Raw genomic sequence first — 22,584 nt, 5'->3', positions numbered from 1 at the left:
CTGCCTATAAATCCCATCTGCGAGCCAACAGTGCCAGGTTACAGTTTGGTTTAGTTCAAACCTAAAGAGACCTTCACCAGGAGAGAAGGAATGAGCATAAAGCTACATTTCCAGGCCTTAGTACCACACTCAGAGCTTTTCCCAAAACACCTGCTCAGGCTCTTGAATCCTGCTCAACTATATCCTGCTACTGCAAAAGACCACAGCACAGAAAATACCTGCCTTAGACGAAACAGAATTTTCTTCCTTGGACTCTGATTTTTGCCTCATCAATAAGCTATTTTAATAAGTTTTATAAAAGTACTGGTGCACTAACCAGGCACTAACCATACTGCTATTGTGATCAGTCATCACTATGACCCAAAGCAGCTGTTGTTCTGCCTCATGAATACAGTACAACTTTTTCAGGTTGAACCACAAGTGATATGGCTTAAGTTTTAATCTCTTTTAACATTTCATTGGGTGAGAACATGTCCCTGAAAAGGTACACTGATCAGACAGCAAGAAATAAATTGGGAGGCCACAGCGATTTGCCTTTGCTGGCTATTACAGCTGTACTTTTAACAGATGCACAATTCTGTTCTGGTTTGCAGCCTTCAGTGGGTTAGAGTTGAAATATCTGACCAGGCAGCTCACACTGCAAATCCAGTTTTCCTTAAAACAGTCTTGCTGCTCAACTCTGCTTTGCTTATTGTGACTCTACATAACATTTTTGTTTTACCCCAATTGCCTGTATGCATTCTGACAGCTGGTGCTTCAGCTCAGAAACAGGGCAGTGTGTCAGAAATAAAGGTAAATCTGTACTGCACAGGGGGACTTAAACAAATGGCACATCAAAGTACGAAATCAAATAACTCTCAAGAGGGACCTATGTGTCACTGCATGTCTTAACCAAAGATCTTAGCTCAGTATGCAACCAAACACAGACCGAATACAACAAACCAAACCAACCAAACAGAACAACAAAACAACTACCAAGCTAAACTAAATGTTGCAATATTTATACAGTAAAATATAAAATATACTAATTTTTACTCTATAAAATATAGAGCAAAAATGGAGATTACAGGAAGCATGCCATCACACTCAACAGGGTGGCAGCATCCGCTACTAAATGCAGGGGCAGTCACCACATTTTAGAAAAAGGGTATCACAGACATTTTAAAGTTAGCTTTACAAATGGATAGCGTGACTGCCGCAGGGCACAGGAAACCCTACTATTTATACTGTACCCAGAAACAGAGCAAGTCTACTGTATAAAGATGATGATTAAAGTCCATAATATAACTGCACCAGAGTGAAAACATCAGGAACTTCTGTCTTCCCATATACACAGTTAATCATCAGGGTACAATGGGACAAGCTAGCTGGATCTGAAAGATTCGTTTCCACATGGTGCCAGTTATTGGATAGTAGTATAGGAAACTCATGGCCAAATGTATAGCAGGAGTCAAGAAAAGACTGACAGGTAATTCAGCATTACACTAGTTAATTCTAACAGAAAACTTAAACCCTTAATGCCTCCGAGGTTTGACTAACCTTACCCATAAGGAGTAAGACAAGAAGCCAAAGCAGAACATGCTCTGTGTTTAGCACAGGGCACCTCACACACTCTCTGACGGGTCTGCCACGGGCAGAGACGCGGCCAGCAGCGGACAGACCCAAAACCCACCCAGGAGAGGATGCTCCAGGGCTGCTCAAGCGGTTCACCGCAAGCCGGCTGCTCTCCTCACAAACCGGTGCACCCCAGGCCCGCGAGGTGCCGGTGCTGCCCGGCCAGCCGAGACCCCCGCCCGGCCGCCGGAGCCCAGCGTCACCCCGGGGAGGCCGCAGCTCCTCCAAGCTGCGGTCCCGGCCTCCCCACGTCCCCACACGCACCCGCCGGTCCCGGTCCCTCACCTGCACGCTCGGCTGCACCGGGACCGCAACCGGGGCCGGGCGGCGGCAGGCGCAGAGGTTGGTGCTCCCGCGCTCGCTGTGAAGCCGGGCTGGGCGGGAACGCCGCTGCCTGTCACGGGCGGCCGGGAGGTGCGGCGGGGCCGGGGGGAGCAACCGCGGCAGTGCCCGTGTCCGCCCGTGCCTCCCACGGCGCTGCGGCGGTGCTGGGCTGTCCGCAACAGGGGCTCGCGGGGAGCGGCCGGGGCTGCGTCCAGGGTCGGGAGGGAGGCGGGTGCCTGTGGCAGGCCGGCAGGGTCAGGAGCTGCGGGGCCGGACCAGGCTCCTCAGCCCATTCCGCTCCTCAGAGGAGTAAACGCAGGGCTCAGCTCGGGCCATGCTGGAAAGTGTTTGGCTGCTTGATTTCCACTGCCCTTTGCAGGGGTCCTAGCGTGACTGACGGCTGAGCTGCAGCAATGGAGCCGCAGCCCTTATTCTCTGGAGCTGGCCCCCGAGCCTCACTGCACAGCCCTCCTTCAAGGCGCCTTCTCATGCCGTAGAGTCTATCTTCACCCAGGCTGGAGCACCACAGCTCCCTCCAGAATGGAGCATGGCCTCTGTGGGCAACCCTAATTCTTGGTAGAGTACAGGTTTCACAAGGGTTGTTCTCTCCTGGCATGATTCCGGTGATTTAAAACAACTGCGTTCAAATCAAGTTTTCAAACACCCTGGGAAACCATGAGGAAGGGGCTGTACAACAGTTGAAAAGCTGTATGCACAACTCTGCTGTCAAGCAAACTTGGTGTAACCCCAACCTGTAGCTTCTAGGACAGTGACCCTGCAATCTTCAGTACCTAAAAAGGAGCCTGTAAGAAAGCTGGGGAGAGACCTTTTTAACAGGGCCCATTGCAATAAGATGAGGGGCAATGGTGTTAAGCTAAAAGAGGGGAGATTTGGGCTGGACGTGAGGAAGAAATGTTTTACGCTGGCACAGGTTGCCCACAGAGGTGCTGGATATGCCATTTCTGTAGGCGTTCAAGGCCAGGCTGGACGTGGCTGTGGGCAACCTCATCTAGTTGAAGATGTCCCAGCTCATTGCAGGGGGGCTGGACTAGATGAGCTTTGAAGGATCCTCCCAGTCCAAACCATTCTGTGATCCTATGATCCTACACCAACTGGAACTGGAGGAATCTCCCGTTTTCCTCTCTTCAGAGAGGTCAGTCCTAGTTCAGCATGCCCGGTAGCGGGAATGTAGTCAGAAGCTCAACAAGAGAGGCCTGAGGATCATCCCTGTCTCAAGGGTGTTCAAGCCTGGTGCTCAAGTGCAAGATCCGTCTGCACTTCCCCTCCCTGCCGCTTCAGTCTCCCTTACCTTTCCCAACTGCTTTTCTCCGGGATACATTCCTATGCTCTGTTCGGTGCCGACATCTGGTGGTCGAGCCGGTGATGGCAGATAAACAAGGGAAGCTGAACAAGGGCTGCAGGGGCTTTTTTCTTACATCCTGGCCTAGCAGTAGGAAAACCAAACTCTGCTATGCAGCCGGGATCTATTTTCACTGTTGTCCCCCCTCCAACTTGTCGCCCACCTACTTCCCCCCTCAAGCCTCAGGGACCTGCAGGTCCTGGGTGTTTAAAGAGCAGGCTGCTCACCAAACAGGCGGCAGGTTCATCTGCAAATGCAGATGTGCTCAGAGCCAGAGCAGGCTGTTTCAGCTTGGGGCTTGGTCTGCAAGGCGAGCAGCGTCAGTTACATAGATATTCCATCTTGCAAAGAATGGCTTTAGTCTGTCCTGCCTGTTGCAGATAACTGCATTTTACTTCTCTTTATGAGAGCCAAAAGCAGTTGGCAGCTGGCAGCATTTCCAAATAGGGTGTGTGACCCTCTTGTGTCATCTCCATCTGCATGCAGTCTCCTACCTCCTCTTCTTGGATATATTTTGTGTTTGAACAAGGTTAAACAAGGATGAACAAGGAGCTAATTAGCAAACTGTAGCATAAAAAGGAGATCTACAGAGGGTGGAAGCAAGGATGGCTAGGTTGGGAAGAACATAGACAAACAGTCAGAGCAGCCAGGGATCGGGTCAGGAAAGCTAAAGACCTGACAGAACTTAATCTGACCAAGGACATTAAAGGGAACAAGTAAAACTCCTATGGGTATGTCAGTGATAAAAATAAGACAAGGGAAAGTATGGCCCCCCTCCAGAAGGAAATGGAAGACCAAGTTACCTGGGGCATGGAGGAGGCTGAGGTACTCAATGACTTTTTTGCCTTGATGTTCACGTGGCAAGGGCTTCAGCCACCTGCCCAAGTGACAGAAGGAAAAGCAGAGATTGGGAGAATGAAGAACCACCCACTGTAGGAGAAGATGAGGTTGGAGATCACCTATGGAACCTGAAGGTGCACAAATCTATCAGACCTGATGATATGCATCTGTGGGTCATTAGGGAACTGGCTGATGAAGCGGCCAAGCCCTTATGTGTCATATTTGAGAAGTCATGGCTGTCCTGTGAAGTTTCCGCTGACTGAAAAGGGGGAAATATAACTTCCATTTTTAAAAAGGGGGGGAAAAAAAGTTAGGCCAAGGGAAATACAAGCTGATCATTCTCACCTCAGTGCTCAGTAAGACCATAGTGCAGATCCGCCTGGGAACTATGCTAAGGTGGCTTCACTAAGGACAAGTCATGCCTATCAAATTTGGTGGCCTGCTGTGGTGTGGTGATGGCATTGGCAGCCAAAGAAAGAGTGACTGATGTCATCTACCTGGACTTATGCAAGGTATTTGTCACTGTCCCGCATGGCATCCTTTTATCTAAACTGGAGAGGCATGGATTTTACTGATGGACTACTCAGTTGATAAGGAACTGGCTAAATGATTGCACTCAAAGAGCTGTGGTCAACAGCTCAATGTCCAAGTCAAGACAGTGGAGATTAGTGACAAGCGGTGTTCCTCGTGAATCAGTCTTGGGACCAGAGCTGTTTAAGATCTTTATTGGCGGCATGGACAGGGGGATTGAGTGCACCATCAGCAAGTTTGCCAATGACACCAAGCTGTGTGGTGTGGCCAATATTCTGGAGGGAAGGGATGCCATTCAGAAGGACCTTGACAGGCTCATGAGGTGGGCCAATCACAACCTTATGTAGTTAAACATGGCCAAGTGCAAAGTCCTGCACCTGGGCTGCGGCAATCCCAAGCTGGGACAAATACAGGCTGGGCAGAGACTGGATTGGGAGCAGCACTGAGAAAGACTTGGAGGTGTTGGCTGATGAGAAGCAGTGACCCATGCACATGACCCAGCAGTGTGCGCTTCCATCCCAGAAAGCCAACCGTATCCTGGGCTGCATCAAAAGAAGAGTGACCAGAAGGTTGAAGGAGGTGATCCTGCCCCTCTACTCCACTCCTGTGAGACCCCAACCTACAGTACTGTGTCCAGATCTGGGCACCATGAAGATAATCAGGACTGGAGCACCTCTCCTATGAATACAGGCTAAGAGAACTGGGCTTATTCAGATCAGAGAAAAGAAGGCTCTGGGGAGAACTTATAGCAGCCTTCCAGTACTTAAACAACAACTAAAATTTTCTAATGAAGGAGAAAGGTAAAACATATTCCAGAAGAGCTTGATGCAGCACAGTGAAATAATGGCAAAATGTCTGTTGGTATCAAATGATACACTTTCTGGCACTAAACTCTCGCTTCTAAACTCACTGAGCTTCATCAGTTTTGAGTGTGATGTGTTAGCTTAACAGACACTTAAATCCAGTAATACTGTAAATAGACTAGCTCCTTTGAAAATCCTTATCAGCCCTGTTCTCAAGCTAAAAAACAGCAATAACACGGGAGCCCATGACCGTAAGGCACAGGTTAGGATGCAGTCGCTTGGTAGAAGCAGGCTATGTGGATCCAACTGACAGCAGCAGAACAGGTGCAGCTGTGACAGAGTGCATCTCTAGGGATTAGCTTCTTCTTTTATGTGGGAAAAATCTGCTCAGCATGACCAATGGGAGGTAGAGAGGAGCTGAGTGAAAAAGCAGACACTACTGAAGAATTTCTTGTCAAGCAGAAATACCGCAAAAAGCCCACAAGGGGTCCTGCTGCACACAACTAGCACAAGGAAAGCCACCCAAAGCAGCAGGAAAAATTCTGCAGAAGACTGGGGAAATGAACAACGTCTTGTACATTATTAAAAAAAAATAAATTCTTTTTAGTGCTAGATCAAATATCAGTTTCGGCTCTGTCAAGAACAGTCTGTCTGGGAAGCCTCAACCCCCCCAAATCCCCACATGGAGGTGGGGATTTGCTTGCTCTTTTAGAGATGACAGTTGTAAATAGGCTTGCATTTAATTGCATGCAACTGACTAATCTTTTCATGGTTTGCTGTGAAGCTGTATCCAAGTAGCAGAAAAGGTAAATGTTTGGATAAGGACAGGATAGGGACATCTAGACTCTCTTGAGCGTATTTTGAGCAGTGGCATCTGTATATGGGTCCATAAGACCCGCAGGTTTTGTCTGCACTACAGGAAGAAAGTAATGTTCCACAAAGTAAGTAATGTTAAAGCCATTAATACAGGAGACTTCAATGTCACTTCTGTCCCCATTAAGCACTGAACATCTGTTAGCCCTGAGCTGGAATTTCCAGTCATGACTGAACACTGAGATTGTGGAATTAATGAGTTCTTGTAACTTCTCATTTCAGAGAGTTTGTGATGTTTTCTAAAGGAAACACAAAGCTCCTAAAGGAGCTCATAGAAGAGTTCAGTCATTTTCTCTCCCATTTGCTAGACAGGTTTGAATGGTTGTTTCCAAGCCAGTGGTTCAACAGTCTGACAGTAGCTCAGGATGTTCAAAATTAAAGCTCTGTACAGTGACTACACCAAATGATGGAGCAGAGGGTACAGTGCACAATGAGGCTCATATAGCTCCAACATCAAACATCAAGTTCATTAATGCTCACAGAAGCAGCCTCTGGCTTGCCTGGGGCTAGCTAGGGCAAGCACCAGTTCAGGCTCTGCACCTGCGCCCAGCTTCTGTGCCAGGCAAGCAGCCACCTCCTCCATACCAATTACTCTGGTATGTGCTGCCTTTTCTCAGCAAGAAGCTGGCCCACAAGACAACACACAGAGCCCACACTGTGGACGGAGGCTGCAATTTCTCCTTTTATTTACAAAGGCTTCATTTCAACTGCATAAATAACAAATCCATCCCTAAATCAGGCTAGTAGTCAGTTACAGTGAAGTAGCGTAGGAAAGAAGTTATTTTTCCAGGTAAGCTAACTCTTTGTTCAAGCCTCTGGCTTTCCCTAGAACTAAAACTGTAAAAAATAGGTTAACAATTAGGATACCAAATCATGGAAGCTCATTTACGTACCTGATTATCATAGTATCCTAATTCCGGAAGATGTGGAAGAGGAATACACATTTTCCCCAGCTTTTTACACAAAGTCCTTCCTGCAAGCCTCAACAATGGTGGCAGGATGTAGAGGGGAAGATGGAAATGACCTCACCTGATGGAAGTTGGGAGGCAAGTCTGTGAATCGCAGAAGTAGTCTCCTTTCAAAGAGTTAGCCTCTTCTTTCTCCTTCACCCTAACTCTGTGAATAGGAGGAGAGAAATCCTCCTCCACTGTCATGACTTGAGGCCCTGGCACTCAAGGAGTATGTAACTCAGTGACTTCCAGCACCTTGTATCAGCAAACAGGCTGTAGTTAAGGACAGCATCTCTGTTGATGAAGGCTTACTAGAACATGTTCTTACAGCATTCAGAAATAAATATTTGCCTGAAAAGGCATGGACGGAACATAAATAATGGTTTACCTGAAAACTCAAGAGATGCAGTGCAACAAATAGATATATTTATTCTTATTTCTTTTAATTTTTAAATAACAGTGCCAGGATAATTGCAAATACCTTTGTTGCCAAGTATGTGCTTTCACTTAGCGATTTTGTGTCCACAGTGATTTATAGCTACAGTTTCTTTTTTTCCTATTGGGTTCTTCCTAGGATAAATAGAGTGACTAAGTATTCGGGGCTACCACAAACTCATTAGGTGTGTAACATAGTGAACTACTTCACAGTCATAAACATAATCCATAAAGCAAACACACAGGGAGACTGTTTTGTTCACAGCTGTATCTGAGAAGAAGCCTCATCTTTTTCTTTTTGGCATCTTGCTATTTCAGTCAAAGTGGATTGTGTTCTCCATTGTTACCCTTTCGAAAAAAGCAGTTATAAAAATTACTTAATAGAAACATACTTTCCTATTTCGACACAGTTTGTACACCAGTTTCTCAAGAACTATTCTAGAAAAGTCAGCTTGTTCAACCTAATATAAGAAGGTAAAGTACAGAAAACTAGAGTAACAAAACCACCTAATAAAAATAAGAATGTCTGTAGCATGTAGTGGTTAGTTGTAATCAACTGAAAGAAAGGAACCCCCTCACTAGAAGTTGTAAAGTAGTCCAAGCTACATACTATATTTTGCAGCAGGTATATTTTCTACCAGTCTTGATTTTTATTATTTATATTTTTAAATAACTTATAATAATAATGAGTTTGCCTACCAGCAGCCAACTCAAAACAACAGAAAAAGAGAAAAAACACAGCCACCATTACAGTGCTGGGAAGAAACTGTCCCCAGCAGCCAATCTACTGTGTCCAATCCTTCCCCTTTTTAGCAGTCCTGATCAGGCAAAGTTCGTGGCTATATTTAGCTTACTGGGAGTTGAAGTTCTTCAATGCAAACTTGGGTTTCACTGGAAGGGATGGTGATTTTTTCCTCCTCCATAATCTACCATCAACTCTTCAGAGTCCTTGTAGCAGCAAGCTGAAGAAAAAGAAAGGGGGAAAATACTCCATCCAGGTGTGAAATGATTCATAGGCGGCATCTGAGCTATTCAAAGGATTCCGTCAGCCCTGTTCTCAATCAATACTTAAGCCTGAATCACAGCCAAGCGGGCTGTGATTTTATCTCCTCTGTCAGATGTGAGAAGCTGTCTGTTTGTTCTTGAGTTAACTTGTTTCATCTTTGCTGACACAATATTGCAACTGACTGCACATTCTTCATCACTTTGAATCCTGCTCAGGTGTACAGAAAAATAAACCAAGCCATGCCCCTTGGTAATCCACATAATACAGCAACAGCAGAAGCAACAGGCCATCTTGTGCGCTAGACTCTGCCCAGAAGTGATGACCTGAAAGGAAAAGGGAAATATAAATAAGTAAAGACAATCATTAGAATGATGTAAATCTTCTCAAGACAGCTTCAGAGTGCCTTGAATAAGGGCTATCACAGATTTTCAAGTTCAGAGTCTTTGTCCATCTTGCCACTATGTGTAACGTGGTGAGTCTGTGCACTGATGAGAGTAACTCCCCCTTTCTGTCCTCTCCCCAGAGTAACTGAGATTAATCAGATGGAATTGTTACACCCTCCTGTGATATCCCAGGAAAAAACACAGCCTGAGGAGAATCCTGAGGGTTGTGGTGTACAGCTGTGTCTCTACAGTGCTGCACAGTGGATCAGATAAATTTGGATGTTACATCCATGGATACCTCTAAGTGTTAAATTTCCAGCTGCCTGTGACAGTGACAAGAACACCTGATCACTGATCAGTTTCTTGGGGTATCAGTAGTTTTAAGACTACAGTGGAGGTATGGCTTAAGGGTGAAAACACAGACTATTCATCCATGTGCTTAATGCTGTGCCTCAGTTTATGCACCTCATTAGTGTTCTCTGCTGACACGAAAAAAAGTTGATCAAAATATGAGCTAAAACGTTGCCCTAATGGTTCATACATTTTTCTACAGGTAGTAAAATGAAAGAGTAGATGAGTCTATGTTCAATCAGCAGTACAAGAGAAGCCAAAAATTTGCTTAAATTTGTTTTTCCCAGCCTGGACTCCAAACTGTTACCTGGTTTTATGATTGCATTTTCCCCAGAATCTTTGCTTAAATTTCATCCTTGTCTGAAAGGCTGGGTTCATAAAGGGATGCAATAGCTGCAGAAATGTCTGCTTGGAAACCAGAGTGCTCTTGTGAGGAAATAGACATTTCTTTGAAGTTTAAAAAGTATTTTCTCCTGCACTGAATAACATAAGAAATTAAGATAGAAAATTACTTATTCTCATTCCCATCCCCTAAGGGAGAGAACGCTTGAGAGGGTTTAAAATAAAGACTGATTGTTCTCTTTTTTCCAAAAGTCCCACACTGGAGGGGGGATTTATACCAATGCTGTGTCCCATCTGTTGAAACATGTCGCATGGCATTTGGTTTTAACTGTTTGATGCTTGCTCTGTATCCCGTTCTCTTTATTTATTTATGTGAGTAACCTCTGACACAAACCTTAGTGTCTTCCATCTGTCCTTCTCAATGTGATTCTCAGGACTTTCGCTCTCGTAGGAAGCCAAGTAAAGTGCTGCAATCAGAAGCAAATACAATATGTTAGGCCTACTAACATTTCAAAATCTGCTCTCCCTGGAAAGTGGGCTGAAATTAAATGAAGCAGGTCTATATTATCCATCCCTCAGATTAGGGTTCCAGAATCCATTAGGAAGTATAGCATTGCTTATAATTACATCCAGACAATACTAACAAACAGTGCATGAGAACAAAGACTACCCTGAGGGGTAAAAACCAACTATCAGAAACTCAAAAGCACAGGAGTGGAAGAAAACAGTCAAAAGAAAAAACTGAGCCTAGGGACATGGTGCTTTGTAAGCAACCAGTGAAGTCCCCGTTTTCTTTCTCAAGCAGCACCCCTTAGTAAAGAATCCTGAAAGTCCATATAAATACATTTCAGATCATGTTTAGAGGGATCACAAATGCTTTTTTTTTTCCATTCCATTTCAGGGAAAAGGATAATGTAAATTCTACCAGACAACATGCACGTAGAAGGAAAAACCTTGTTTTCTCTCCCATTTGCAAGGAGCATTTTTTGCTTACCAGAGATGTCTCAGGACAGAGTTTTTTTTACTGTGAGGAAAAAACAACATGGAGAGAGACTAAGCAGTGCCAGTGACACAAGATACGCAGGAAGTCCGGAGTGACTTACCATCATCACTGAAGACAGGGACAGTGAGCAAGTACTGCAGAATCTTCCGATCCCTTTCAAAGGGACACTCCACTTGCTTCCATGTCATGAATTCACTGACTTGTTTTGCCAGTTCCCAAAATTTCTGTCAGGATAGAAGAGAAAACAGAAGAGGTGCTATATACTGAACAGTACTGTTCACCTTGAACATTTCTTTTTTTGAAAGACAGGCAGAGCTTGCTTTCAAGTCCAAGGCTTGGATTCTACCCAGCTTTTGAATGGGATCTGACTCAACAACTCAGTGTCTATCTTCTGCATTTCTGTTTCAAACTGGGATGACTTTCCACTCCTCCACCCCAGTAAAATTGTTACTTGTGAATGTAAATAGTAGACCATGATTTGCATTCATTTTTCTTTTCAAGGATCTGCTAATGCTCCTTATGCCTAACTTTTCACTTTGATTATGGTCATGCTTGTCTGTTTCACAGTGAAATTTTAAGTAATTTTTGAAATGTTTTAATACTGATAATTTGAAATGCAGATGTTCCATTTTCGTTAGTTAATCTGAAATGCTTGATTTTCTTGCTGGAAATCTATGCCAAAAATAAACATACCCCATGTAGGGTGTTGATGTCACTGATTGATAAACTCTTTCAATTAAAGCTTAACATGCCTCAAGTGCACACGGATTCCTTGAATAAAATGACATTTCAGATCATCACATAGTCTAACTTTAGAACCAGGCTAATTCAGGTCAATGACTACAAGTGGAATGTACTGTAATTTTGTGCAAGTGACCCAGGCTTCTTGAAATCTGAAAGCATCAGAAAATAAAATCACTGGGTAATGCACAGAGTCAGATAACAAGCATGAAACAAGAGGCACAAGAATTGCTGCAATACAAGGGACTCAAAACGTCTTCACTGCTGCTCTAATCACATTTCTTCAGAGATAATCTGTGACTTACATGTAAAAATACTACAATATGTATCCTAACAAACAATGAACCCACCTTTTATACTTGGAATTAAAACAGAAGTTCTAAAACACTGATTTGAATGACTGTTATTAAGCATAATACACCTGTGAGTTTAAATTTTTAGATGAATTTGAGCACTGGGAAAAAGTTCGGACCTATTTCCACACATTAAAAACGTGCATATCGAAAGGGTTTCTATAAACATTCCATTCTCAATAAGACTGTTCTTTCCTGACTGCTTCCCAGCTCCTGTGTGAAGTAACAGATACCCTCAAATTCCAGTCTAATTTTGCTCTCCCAGAATCCAGAGGAAGCTAAACCATGATCTGCTTCAGTTTTCTGTTAAAAGGTCTAACCCTGTATCAACACCCCACTTAGTGCTCTACTTACTTCAAAATTGATATGACCATTTGGAAGACGATTGGCACAGCCCTCATTGAGGAAGTAAATATCTTTGATCAAGAGGCTGAAGAAAGGTATTACAATCTAAGGAAAGAACAACATTATTCTCAGTCTGGTCCTGAACCAAAACATAATGCTCTACAGAGAAAAATAAAAGGAAGACAGGTGGTACAAAAGGTAAGCAAAATAGCAGAGGACTAAGATTTCCGTGATCTCTCTCTCTTTCACTACAGAGAAATTTTGCATTCACCACAGTTTAAAATACATGATGTTTCTCTATAAAGGAAGTCCTCCCTTGGATGGCAAGCTAATCCCTATAGTTTCATTATCACCTTTGTGCCAAACTGCTTCCATTACCTTGAAGTCTTCCTGGCATGTAACTCCCTCAGGGTCACAATTAAAGTACCTATTGGCAGTCCACTGCTTGTCAAATGTGGCTATGAGGCTTGTTTAGAACAACCATATGCTTAACATTTCATTTCTATGTTGTGTCCCTCTTGTTTTCACTTTCTCATTCTCCTTCCAGATTCCAAAATATAATAGCTTAGACACGCACACTTCTTGCATGTAATTTCTGCAGGGTGTATCTTAATGAAGCTCTCCCTCTTGAAAGGAACTTGCTTGGTAAATGAGGGGAGTTGCACATTAAAGCACAGCATGGAAAATTTGGGGCTAGCAGCACAAATGGCTTTAGAGCTTCAGTTCCCTCAGCTCATGCAAGAGATTGAACCTTGGCAGCGAGTGGCTCAAAACAAAGCAACATTTCCTGCCAACTGAACAAATCAGAAGTATTTTTCTTTGGAGAATGCTGGAACATTCTTACATTCTTAAAATGACTGTATTACCATTTGCATCCTCCAAGAATTTTCACAGCCGCATGTCCTTGTTGCAGCTGGGGATAAAACAAATATTACTGTTTCCATGGGAGACTTTCCTGCACTATTTCAGTATCTCTAAGTTCTTTTCTTTGAAATATAAAACTCACTTTTATATGAATAGAAGTAAACATCTTACATTTAAACTTCTGTTAGTTTGAATGATATGTGAACAGATCCCTGGGACAAAGAAAAAAACCCACCCTGTTTTTACTTATGGGTATTTATAGAAACATAAATTTATCTATTTATCTATGTGTATTTATATACACAGGTATAACAACAATATAGATAATCAGGTTACACATGGATTTGCTTCATCCTGCCTGGTAGTTTATTTTATGAGCATCAAGATCAGATTTATTAAACACAGAATGAAGTTCTAATATTACTATAAGCAATTGATGAGCAACTGCTTATAAGTGGGGAGCATGTAGGAAGCTATTTGGCTCCTTTCCAAGAGAACAAGAACTACAACTAAGATTCTGCATTAATGTGTGACCAAATCCAGTTTATTTCTCACAAACTAATTTATTTTAAAGAGTAAAGAAAGATGCCACCTATATAGGGCTGTAATCTTACGAGCAACTTCCTGAGCTGCACAGCCACACTTGATACAAGGAAGTCTATTTCCCATCCAAGGGTGGAGGAAGGAAGCATGAGGTGGCTATAGCCATCCTGTTTTAATCTGATCTCACAACACAAGTCAAATATGGCATAGTAAGTCAAATGGCTTAATTCACTGCCACTCTTAAGTCTGGAAGGTGGAAATCAACCCACTGTATTACACAAACACCCAATTAATCTATTTCCACTAAAAACCTCCAGAGTATATTTAAAGCTCATCTAAAATCTGTACACAAGAAGGGGACCCCACAGAATCTAGACAGAAACTCAGACTAGATTTGAATTTTTGAATACCTTTTCTGAGTAAATTTTAAAGCTTTCCCACCCTAAACCATAGACTGAGCACAAGTAACAGTAATAAGAACAAATGACTAGGAACCTCATTTCAGTCCTTGGCCTTTCCATCTCTATTACTGGTCTGTGAGATAGAGTTCTCTGTCAAAAAAGATGACCTGAGGCAATGTACTTATTATATTTAAATAATCCAAATGATCACTTAATGTTTGCTGCTTTCAGTCAGCACCAAACCAAACTGGCAGCCCTAAGATGGTAATTTTCATTGAGCCACCAGTTTCCTCAAATACTCCAATTTACTTTCTTGGTAGCTTAGAGGTAATATTTAGACACTCCCCATAAAGGGGTACTCTGTTTTTAGGGGTTTTATTCTTTTTTAAAGCCTACCAGGGGTAGAGTTGCTGAGAACCAGAATCCTAAGACAAAAGCTAATCATGAAACTTAACAGGCACATTTCATCTTCACCCACTGCCAAGCCATTTGCAAGCATACCTTCTCTCTGCTGCTGTGAGCTGTCAAGGACCTTTGAGTGGCTCCACGCAGAGCGGTTCGGTAATTGTAAAAATTGCTAGAAGGGTCCATCTGATGCTACAAGCCATGAAAAAATGTAAATAATGAGCCAGTGTCACCACCACACATAGTTCTTTTTCACTTGAGCAACTGTTTTAAAAAGCAAGAAGTCTGGTGAACAGCAGCACTAATGCAGCTTTCTAGAGGGCTGCAGTATCGTTTTAACTGTTCACTCTACCAGAAGAAAACACTGCTTTCAAAAACGTTCACTCAGCACAAGGGGGGAGACAATAGAAGTCAGGGGCAGGAAAGCAAAGGCAGGCTTCACGGACCTTCTTTCTCTCTCCATGAAGGAGGTAACTAACACAGCTTTAATTCAAAAGTCAGAATCATTAAACTAAGACAACAGTGGGTCTTGGCACTAATATTCAGCTCTTCCTACGATGCAGGGTTCTCAGAGCTGATTCAGTTGCAACGGCAAAGTAAGATCAGACACACAAAGATGTCAGTGCCCCCACTTCATTGCTCCCAGTCTGACTCCTGCACCTGAATGACTAGGATGATTGCATGGCTCACAAAGCACATCCTTAACCAGCAAAATCCAGCCTGCATAATAAGGTCGAATGAAATAGGGCTGTAATCTTACGAGCAACTTCCTGAGCTGCACAGCCACACTTGATACACAAGGAAGGCTATTTCCCATCCAAGGGTGGAGGAAGGAAGCATGAGGTGGCTATAGCCATCCTGTTTTAATCTGATCTCACAACACAAGTCAAATCTTCTGACGATATTAATAAACATTTCATGTGTGTGTCAAGTACAAAATGCTACATTTTCTCTAACTTCCTAATAAATAACCTGAATTAACTGATTGTAATTTACAGCAGGATAATTAACTAATTGGCAGATAATCTGCTGGGCAACTCACAAACTCATACGCTGCTGCACCTACATGATCTTTGACAAAGGTCTCTACTACATGAAGGTAACCAGCAATCAATTACTTCAAGGCAAATTTCTCTGAAAGAGCAAGGCAGCCACCTTACAGCTCAACTTGATTTCCAGAGGCAGGACTGCATTAGGTCAATCTACACCATCCCTCTCAAATACGTCTCCTTTTAAGACGTTACATACTTTTTTTTTTCACCTAAATAATTCTTAGAAGGTGGGTTTGGGAGTTAAAAATACATTACTTCAATTTCCTTATTCCCAATTAAGTCAACTGAACATTTCTTATTTCACCTTCTAAAATTTCCATTAAGAGCACAAATATACTAAGTTAAACATGTTATAATGAAGCTAAACTTGCATTTTAGAGCAGTTAGAAGTGAAATGCTATTAATAGCCCCATGTCCAAATAGTGTCCAAACATACCTCAAGAATATCAAATTTAGCTGTCTTCACTTTTGCCCAAGTTTTCTTTAACCGAGACACAGGACTCATGTTCATGCCAGCTTGATACAAGAGAGAGAACTTGTTGTAGTATTTAGAAAAAGAAATCTTTCAGTAGGTAATGCTAGTAAGTATTTCTAAAGTAAAGGAGCTTTTAACAATAACAAATATTTTCAAAAGAAAATATACCCAGAAATCACACTTATTGTTTTAATTAAATTCAAATGTTAAAAGCAACTTAGGAAGCAAAATCAACATCTCTTACAAAATGAAACTGCTATGGCATTATTTAATGTGGTTTTGCTAAAACATTAATATACTGTAGAACAGTGCAAGGGAGTTCTCTCAACACTGTCTCTTACATATTTATCTGAAAACTACACATATCTATGAAGTTTTCACATTTCTAATTAAAAAATATTCCAAATATTTTCTATCAGATATAGAAAAGGTGTGAAATCTTTAAACCACTAGGAAATTTATGGTGTTAACAGAAACAATAGTAGACATCAAACCTTCATATTAAAGGAAGAGTTTCAATTAAGCACTAGTTTCAAAAAGTGGGGATTTAGATCTCTAAACAATTACAATGAAAACTTTGTTTTTCTGTAATTTACACTACAGCAGTAAATTACTTCCTAAGCATGTAACACTACAATAACATTGAGCAGTTCCTCACCACTTCCCCTCCCAACTTCACACTTTTGAGTGTACTAAGCTGCAGACTTGTACGAAGCACTGCTCTTCCTTTATCTGGATTCAGAGACAGAGTGTCTGAGAACACATACTTACAAATAATAGCCATTAAGGAGTTAAAGTTGCCAATGTTAAAGCATTCCCGTGCCACATCAATGAAATATTCTATCACTCTTGCTCTGTGCTTCTTCTTCACAGGCTGCAAGAGATGCCATTGAAGTGTTACAAGTGTTCCCCAAAAGAAACAGCAACCCTGTGTGAAAGTCTTTTCCACACGTACCACAACCTTCTATGAACTTCATACTGTGCTTTACATGCAGAGGAAGCCACACTATTGTTTTCAAGAGCCCTCAGGATGCAAGGACAACCTTGCAGTGGGCGGGTAGAAAGCAAGGACAACAGGTAAAGAGGTTCTAGAAAGAAGGATATGAAGAACAGTAGAGCAGAGAAGGGGGTCAGCACAGAGGAGAGAAAAGATGGACAGAAAAGATGCCTCTATTCACAAGAGGCATTCATAGGAGAGAGGGGCAGGCAAGATGGATTCCTGTGATAAGAAGGGCTAACCCAGAATAACTGTCACCTGAACAAGGCTAAGGCACTAGCATGATGTTGAAAACATGGAATTTACTTCCATCTACACATGGAAAAGTACAGAGCTGAGAGAATGAAGTCAAAGCACACTGAAGGGACCCTAAATCTGAAAAGGCTTCACCATTTTAGACAACTAGACTAAACAAAACCTTTTAGCAGAAAAAAGTCTTTGCTCACCATACATATTTCTGTTGCAACCAAGTAACTGAGCCTGTTAAACCATTCCACATAGGCTTCCAGATTCCGGGTCTTCTTTCGATCTCCATAGCAGCTCTGCAGACAGAAGAAAAATAGCAACTTTTAATGTAATCTTCATCTTTTCGCTGAGAGAGACCTTTTGGCTTTCTGCCATGCCATCCCCAGACACTGTCAAGTAAGCAGGAATAACTCAATTACCCAAAGTAACAAAAAAGCTTATAGAGAAATTAGCAATGACAGCAGAACTTCTTCCTGAGCTGTTGGCTCAGTAAGGCATTATCAGACATGTGAATCCATCACCTGCTGCAAGTCCCTCTACGATGCTTTAAGGATTTAGGATAGACTTATGCAAACAAAGCTAAGTATCTGCGTAAAGCTTCCTTGATTATGAGCACTGTTTCAATCCTCAATCTGTTACAGAGATAACAGTATACCCTCTGCAAGTGCAGAAGGAAAACAGGCCAGCCCACTCCACTGGCCCATTAATGTTCAGTTGTTGATGCCAAATTAATTTAGTGCATCCTAACTTTGGGAGATTAGCTCTACCATTTTGACTGGCTCACTGCTCCCTTTTTGTAACGTGTGCTCTACCTGCAAATTGCCCACTTGCCAGTTTGCTGCAAAGAGTTCAGTTTAGTAAAAGGAAAAATGCTTGTTGAAAATGCATAATGCAAAAACCAAAGCTAAAGTCACCTTCTTCCAGCTGTAGGCCACATAGGTGACCTACACCTTCACAGGATTAAGCTCTCCCTTAGCTTCAATCAGAAACAAACCAGAAAATATGTTAATTTAAATCAAATTTTTGGCTGAGTTCTGAAGCTCAAAATTTTTAAGAGGAATACTAAAGTATTTTTCACTATAAAGCTTGTTTTTGCTGGTCCTTGTTTATTGCTAGACCTTACTTCCAGCTCATGAGACGCCTGAGCTCAAGGATGTTAAACACCACATTTCAGAGTTGCTTTAGATCTACTCCACTTACCTTGTCATTATCCAAAGGATCCTTTTGCACAAACGCCTGGACGAATTCTTCTGGCCCAATATAATTGAGTCTCTCCTAAATAAAGCACACAAGCAGCCGAGTCATATCCTATGTGAAGGTGCATTTCAAAAAGAGGGGAAGGATGAAATCATAGTTGAAGTATAACAACTCACAAGCTCTATGTGTGTCAGCTGCTGAGCCAACACATAGGGATCATTGCAGACTGTGATTATGTCCCTCTCAATGGACTGGGGCTTGGTCTTTATAACCATGAGACGATCTGTGGATGTAGCATTAATTTTTGCAAGTACTTCCTCATACTGGCTAACAGTGGCAAGCTTCCGAATCAGGTTCTGGAGGAGCTGCTGTACATTCTTCCGATACATCTGTCACAACACGAAAAAATTGGGATACATTTTTAAAATGTGAGAAGACAGTATTAAATTATCACATTATTAATCAACACAACAGATTGATGCTGATTTGTTATCAGCTTAATCTGTGATCAACACAAAAAAATAAACCTTTCCTAAATCTGCGGTTCATGCAAATCTAGAACTGACAACAAAATTAGGGAGACAAAGGGTGAAGATATAAAGCTGAACCACCTAATTCTGGTCAATCTGCTTCTTTAGCTGGAAAACCCTAGATAACAGGCAAACTGGCACAGATACCCTCCAGACCAGAGCAAGAAATCAGGGTAATTAGCCTGCATCTGATCTAACAGCAATTGAACATAACAAACATTCCTCTGTCCAGTGATGAGGTAAAACCCTCTTGGCACAAAGGCAGAAGGAAATGCCAGCTCCTTCTCACACCTCTAGATGTAACTGAGCCCACAAAACCAATATACCTCTTCTCTTTTGAGGTTCAGTCTCCTCCAGAGCAAAGAGGCAGTGACCTCGAGGCGTCCTCTGCAAGAATGAGTATGTACAGTACTTTGTACCCATAACAGGTATTTGCTGATGGACCATTAATCTCATGCAATATTTTAGTATCATATATATACAGATGTAACAACACATAGTTACAGAATATGTCTTATATCAATTAGATATTAATTTAATTGTAGTATGGCTACCAGTCAGCCTAAGTATATTGTCTTCCTCTAAATTAGATTTACCATTTCCACTTATTGTGCCACAGTCTCATTTTTGATTCTATATTCACACTGACAATGCTGCTATTTATTTATATTTAAAAACCCTTAAAGAGTGGACAACACAGGACAAAGGGACGGGATGCTTTGTTTCTGGCCTGTGATAGTGACTGCAAGTACCACTGCTACCTGCTAGGTAATGGAATATCAAATGAGTTTCCACAGTCAATCTCACTATATGATATGGTAAGATAAAAAAAAAAAACCCAAAACCAAGGGGTCAGTGTATTGTTGAGCTGCATATAAAAAAAACATCAGACACAGGACATGGATTTGGTCTGACTGCATACACTCATCAAGTGTTTCACTGAAAAAGCCACTGATAAATGTTTAATGGGAGGCAATGGCTGATGGGAAAGGTTTCAAAAGATATACCTTGAAACAAAGGTCAGGTAAGTGGTAAAAAGGACCAGAACAATCTAGAAATATCCCATGAGCATGAAGACCTCTCAGGACACAGAGAGGGAAAAGGTTAGAGGAATAGAATTAAACTGAGGAAGAAGAGAGGAGAAAATAAACGCACCAAGGTTTTTCCAAGACTTTTTTTTGTTTTGATGGAGCAATATGTTAGCATGGTGAATGGTTTTTGTTTGACTCTTACTAATAGCTCTTAACAGTATTGGAGCACAATAATTCAGGAAGGAGAATAAGATGCTACAAGTAGAAAAGCTGTAGTGAATAGGAAACACTGCTTCTTTCATATCCTTCAAGGTAATGACTCACACAAATCCAAGCAATCTGTAGAAATGTAAGGTCAAGGAAGTTGCCATTTACTGTTCCAAGCACTTGACAATAACGCAAGGCAATTTACTGCAGTGCTTGCTTTCCCTTTGTCTTTCTGAAGGAAATCTCAGTCAAAAACCCTCAAAGCTAGAGCTGGAGATCTTTAGCTCATTGCCAGAGTAATATTGCTCCCTAGCACTCATTTTCTAGCAGTTTATACATCTGCCCTTAATAGATTATTTCACCGTTTAAACTGTCTGTATTGCCAGAAGTTTCACTGTAGAAAACCCTTTCCTGTTGTTCAGTCTTGCATTCACCAGCTCAACTTCCCCCAGGCTGTACAGCTCGCTCTTCTCTTTTTGTGCTAGTGGGTATTTTTCAAGTGGGTGCGAGTCCTCCATCTTACTACTTTTCCTTGAACAGAACTTCAGCTCCATACCCTCCTATTAAGAGTACACAGAAATAAAGCAACAGTGCAGGAGCACTGCAGAGGGAAAGATGCCTCCTGTCACCTCCCCAGTGAAGGCAAACTTATTGCCTCTCTACAGTCCAAAGCCCCCTGTAGCTATCTTGCAGCAACTCTAAGCTTGCCCATCAAATTTGGTATCTGTTTTCTTAATTTGTATTTCGTTTAGCATCTCAGTGTCTTGTCTGACCTTCTCTTGTCCCTCCCCATTTTCACAACATCAATATATTTCAGCTTCCAAATTCAGTTTAGGTTGGTTCTCTTCAATCCTTGTTTACGGTCTCTCAAGATCTTTCCAGGCCTTTGGCAGCACTTACAACTCCTCCCAGTAAAGCTCATCTACATGCTTGCTAACATGACGTCTGCTGCCTCATCCATATAATTATTCAAAAGCTTACATAAGGAACACCAGCCCCCGAGGAACCCTAGAAACACGATGCCATCTAGCAATTGCTCTTTGCATTTATAGTTCTTCCAAATACCATTCCAATGTCTTTTGTAATCTTAGTATTATGCCAGCTACACACGATCTGTTTATTGAAACCCTGTTAACTGCCTTTCCACTAAGTGAATGTAAGCCTTGACTTTCGACTGAGTCTGTTTCAGTACTTACAAGACAAGCATTAGTTAAGCATCAAAATACTTCACAATACCTCTGTGAAACTTTACTTCCATCTGAGAACTGGGACTTTGAAAAAGGTCAAGCAATTTCCTTGTGTGCTCTGTCCAGAGGCAGAAATATGACAGGCTCCTCTGAGACCATATTTGATGCTTTAAGCTCAAGACAATTCTTCCTGGTAAAGTTTTCTTACAGAAACTTTTTTGTCAAACCTGCAGTAACTCTTCCATTAACCTACAGGTCAAAGGTCTGATTCCAGCACACCTTACTCACACAAACTGAAGAACTGTCAACACGGGTAGGGGTTTCTCAGATATGCAAGGCTTCCCAGTGTTTTACCTAGCTTCTTCCAAACAGAATCACTAAAATGAAAAATACTAATGCCCACCAATTTGCAACTTTCTGCACAGTATGAATTTATAATATGGGTTTAGGGATAGAGCAAACCTTGCCTGTACTTTGAAAAGGATCTGCCGATTCTGTGCGGTTTCTTCCTAAGCTTAGGTACTGCACAGAACTTTTGCCTACCAGCACCTTCATAATATGTTCGCTTAACCACCCAGACCCATATCATGTTATTAACAACAAACCTGCAATATCAAAGCATTAAAGGAATGCCTTTTTATACAATAGCTTTGTGCACAGACAACTTACCTCATCACCGCTGGCTATTCTTTGTGTCAACTCCTTTAAGTTCCTCATCATTCTTTCATCTCGGAAATCGTAAGGAAATGTCTCTGTCCATTCAGTCAACAACTGTAGGATTTTGGGTGCAATTTTTTGTATCTGGTTCTATTTGGAAAGAGTAAGGAGAAATGTTACATGTAATAGCAATAAAATACAGAATGTATCTAACCCAAAGGAAATAAAATTCCCTTATGTAAGATAATGTGGAGCATATGGCTATGAAGGTCAGTTAATTTTAAAGTTTAATTCAGCATTGTATTATAGGCCAGAGCAAATACCTATTGAAGCCACTGAAGAGACAATCATTGGCTTAACTGACCTGGAAATCAGGCCCCAGGTAGGTGGAATTTTTTTCCTCATGATCAGGAACATCTCAGTACAAGATGTTTATTAGTGTTTCCATAACTTATGGCTAACCATCAACAATGAGAGTGATAAGCTCCAGTTCTGCTGTTCACACACTGTAACCTTATAGCAAGAAAGCAGTGGAATT

The 22,584-nt window shown here is 41.9% G+C and overlaps 1 protein-coding gene across 5 annotated transcripts in view; it reads right to left on the bottom strand.

The window, feature by feature from the left end:
• Positions 1-7,699: 7,699 nt before the first annotated feature.
• Positions 7,700-22,584, bottom strand: part of RASGEF1B (RasGEF domain family member 1B) — a 29,926-nt gene continuing 15,041 nt past the window's right edge. For all 5 annotated transcript variants that reach the window (XM_034064947.1, XM_013128418.3, XM_031046830.2 and 2 more), the window contains 11 exons: positions 22,059-22,196; positions 18,611-18,823; positions 18,438-18,512; positions 17,438-17,533; positions 16,766-16,868; positions 15,956-16,035; positions 14,564-14,659; positions 12,264-12,359; positions 10,916-11,039; positions 10,207-10,279; positions 7,700-9,059 (listed from right to left, as the gene is read on the bottom strand). In XM_034064947.1, the coding sequence (XP_033920838.1) occupies positions 9,035-9,059; positions 10,207-10,279; positions 10,916-11,039; positions 12,264-12,359; positions 14,564-14,659; positions 15,956-16,035; positions 16,766-16,868; positions 17,438-17,533; positions 18,438-18,512; positions 18,611-18,823; positions 22,059-22,196 (1,119 nt within the window). In that variant the 3' untranslated portion in view covers positions 7,700-9,034. The remainder of the gene's footprint in view (positions 9,060-10,206; positions 10,280-10,915; positions 11,040-12,263; positions 12,360-14,563; positions 14,660-15,955; positions 16,036-16,765; positions 16,869-17,437; positions 17,534-18,437; positions 18,513-18,610; positions 18,824-22,058; positions 22,197-22,584) is intronic.

The sequence above is a fragment of the Melopsittacus undulatus genome, chromosome 7, assembly GCF_012275295.1.
Source record: "Melopsittacus undulatus isolate bMelUnd1 chromosome 7, bMelUnd1.mat.Z, whole genome shotgun sequence".
Classification (NCBI taxonomy): domain Eukaryota; kingdom Metazoa; phylum Chordata; class Aves; order Psittaciformes; family Psittaculidae; genus Melopsittacus; species Melopsittacus undulatus.
Note: the sequence above shows the minus strand (reverse complement) of the source record. Positions and strands in the feature narration are given on the sequence as shown.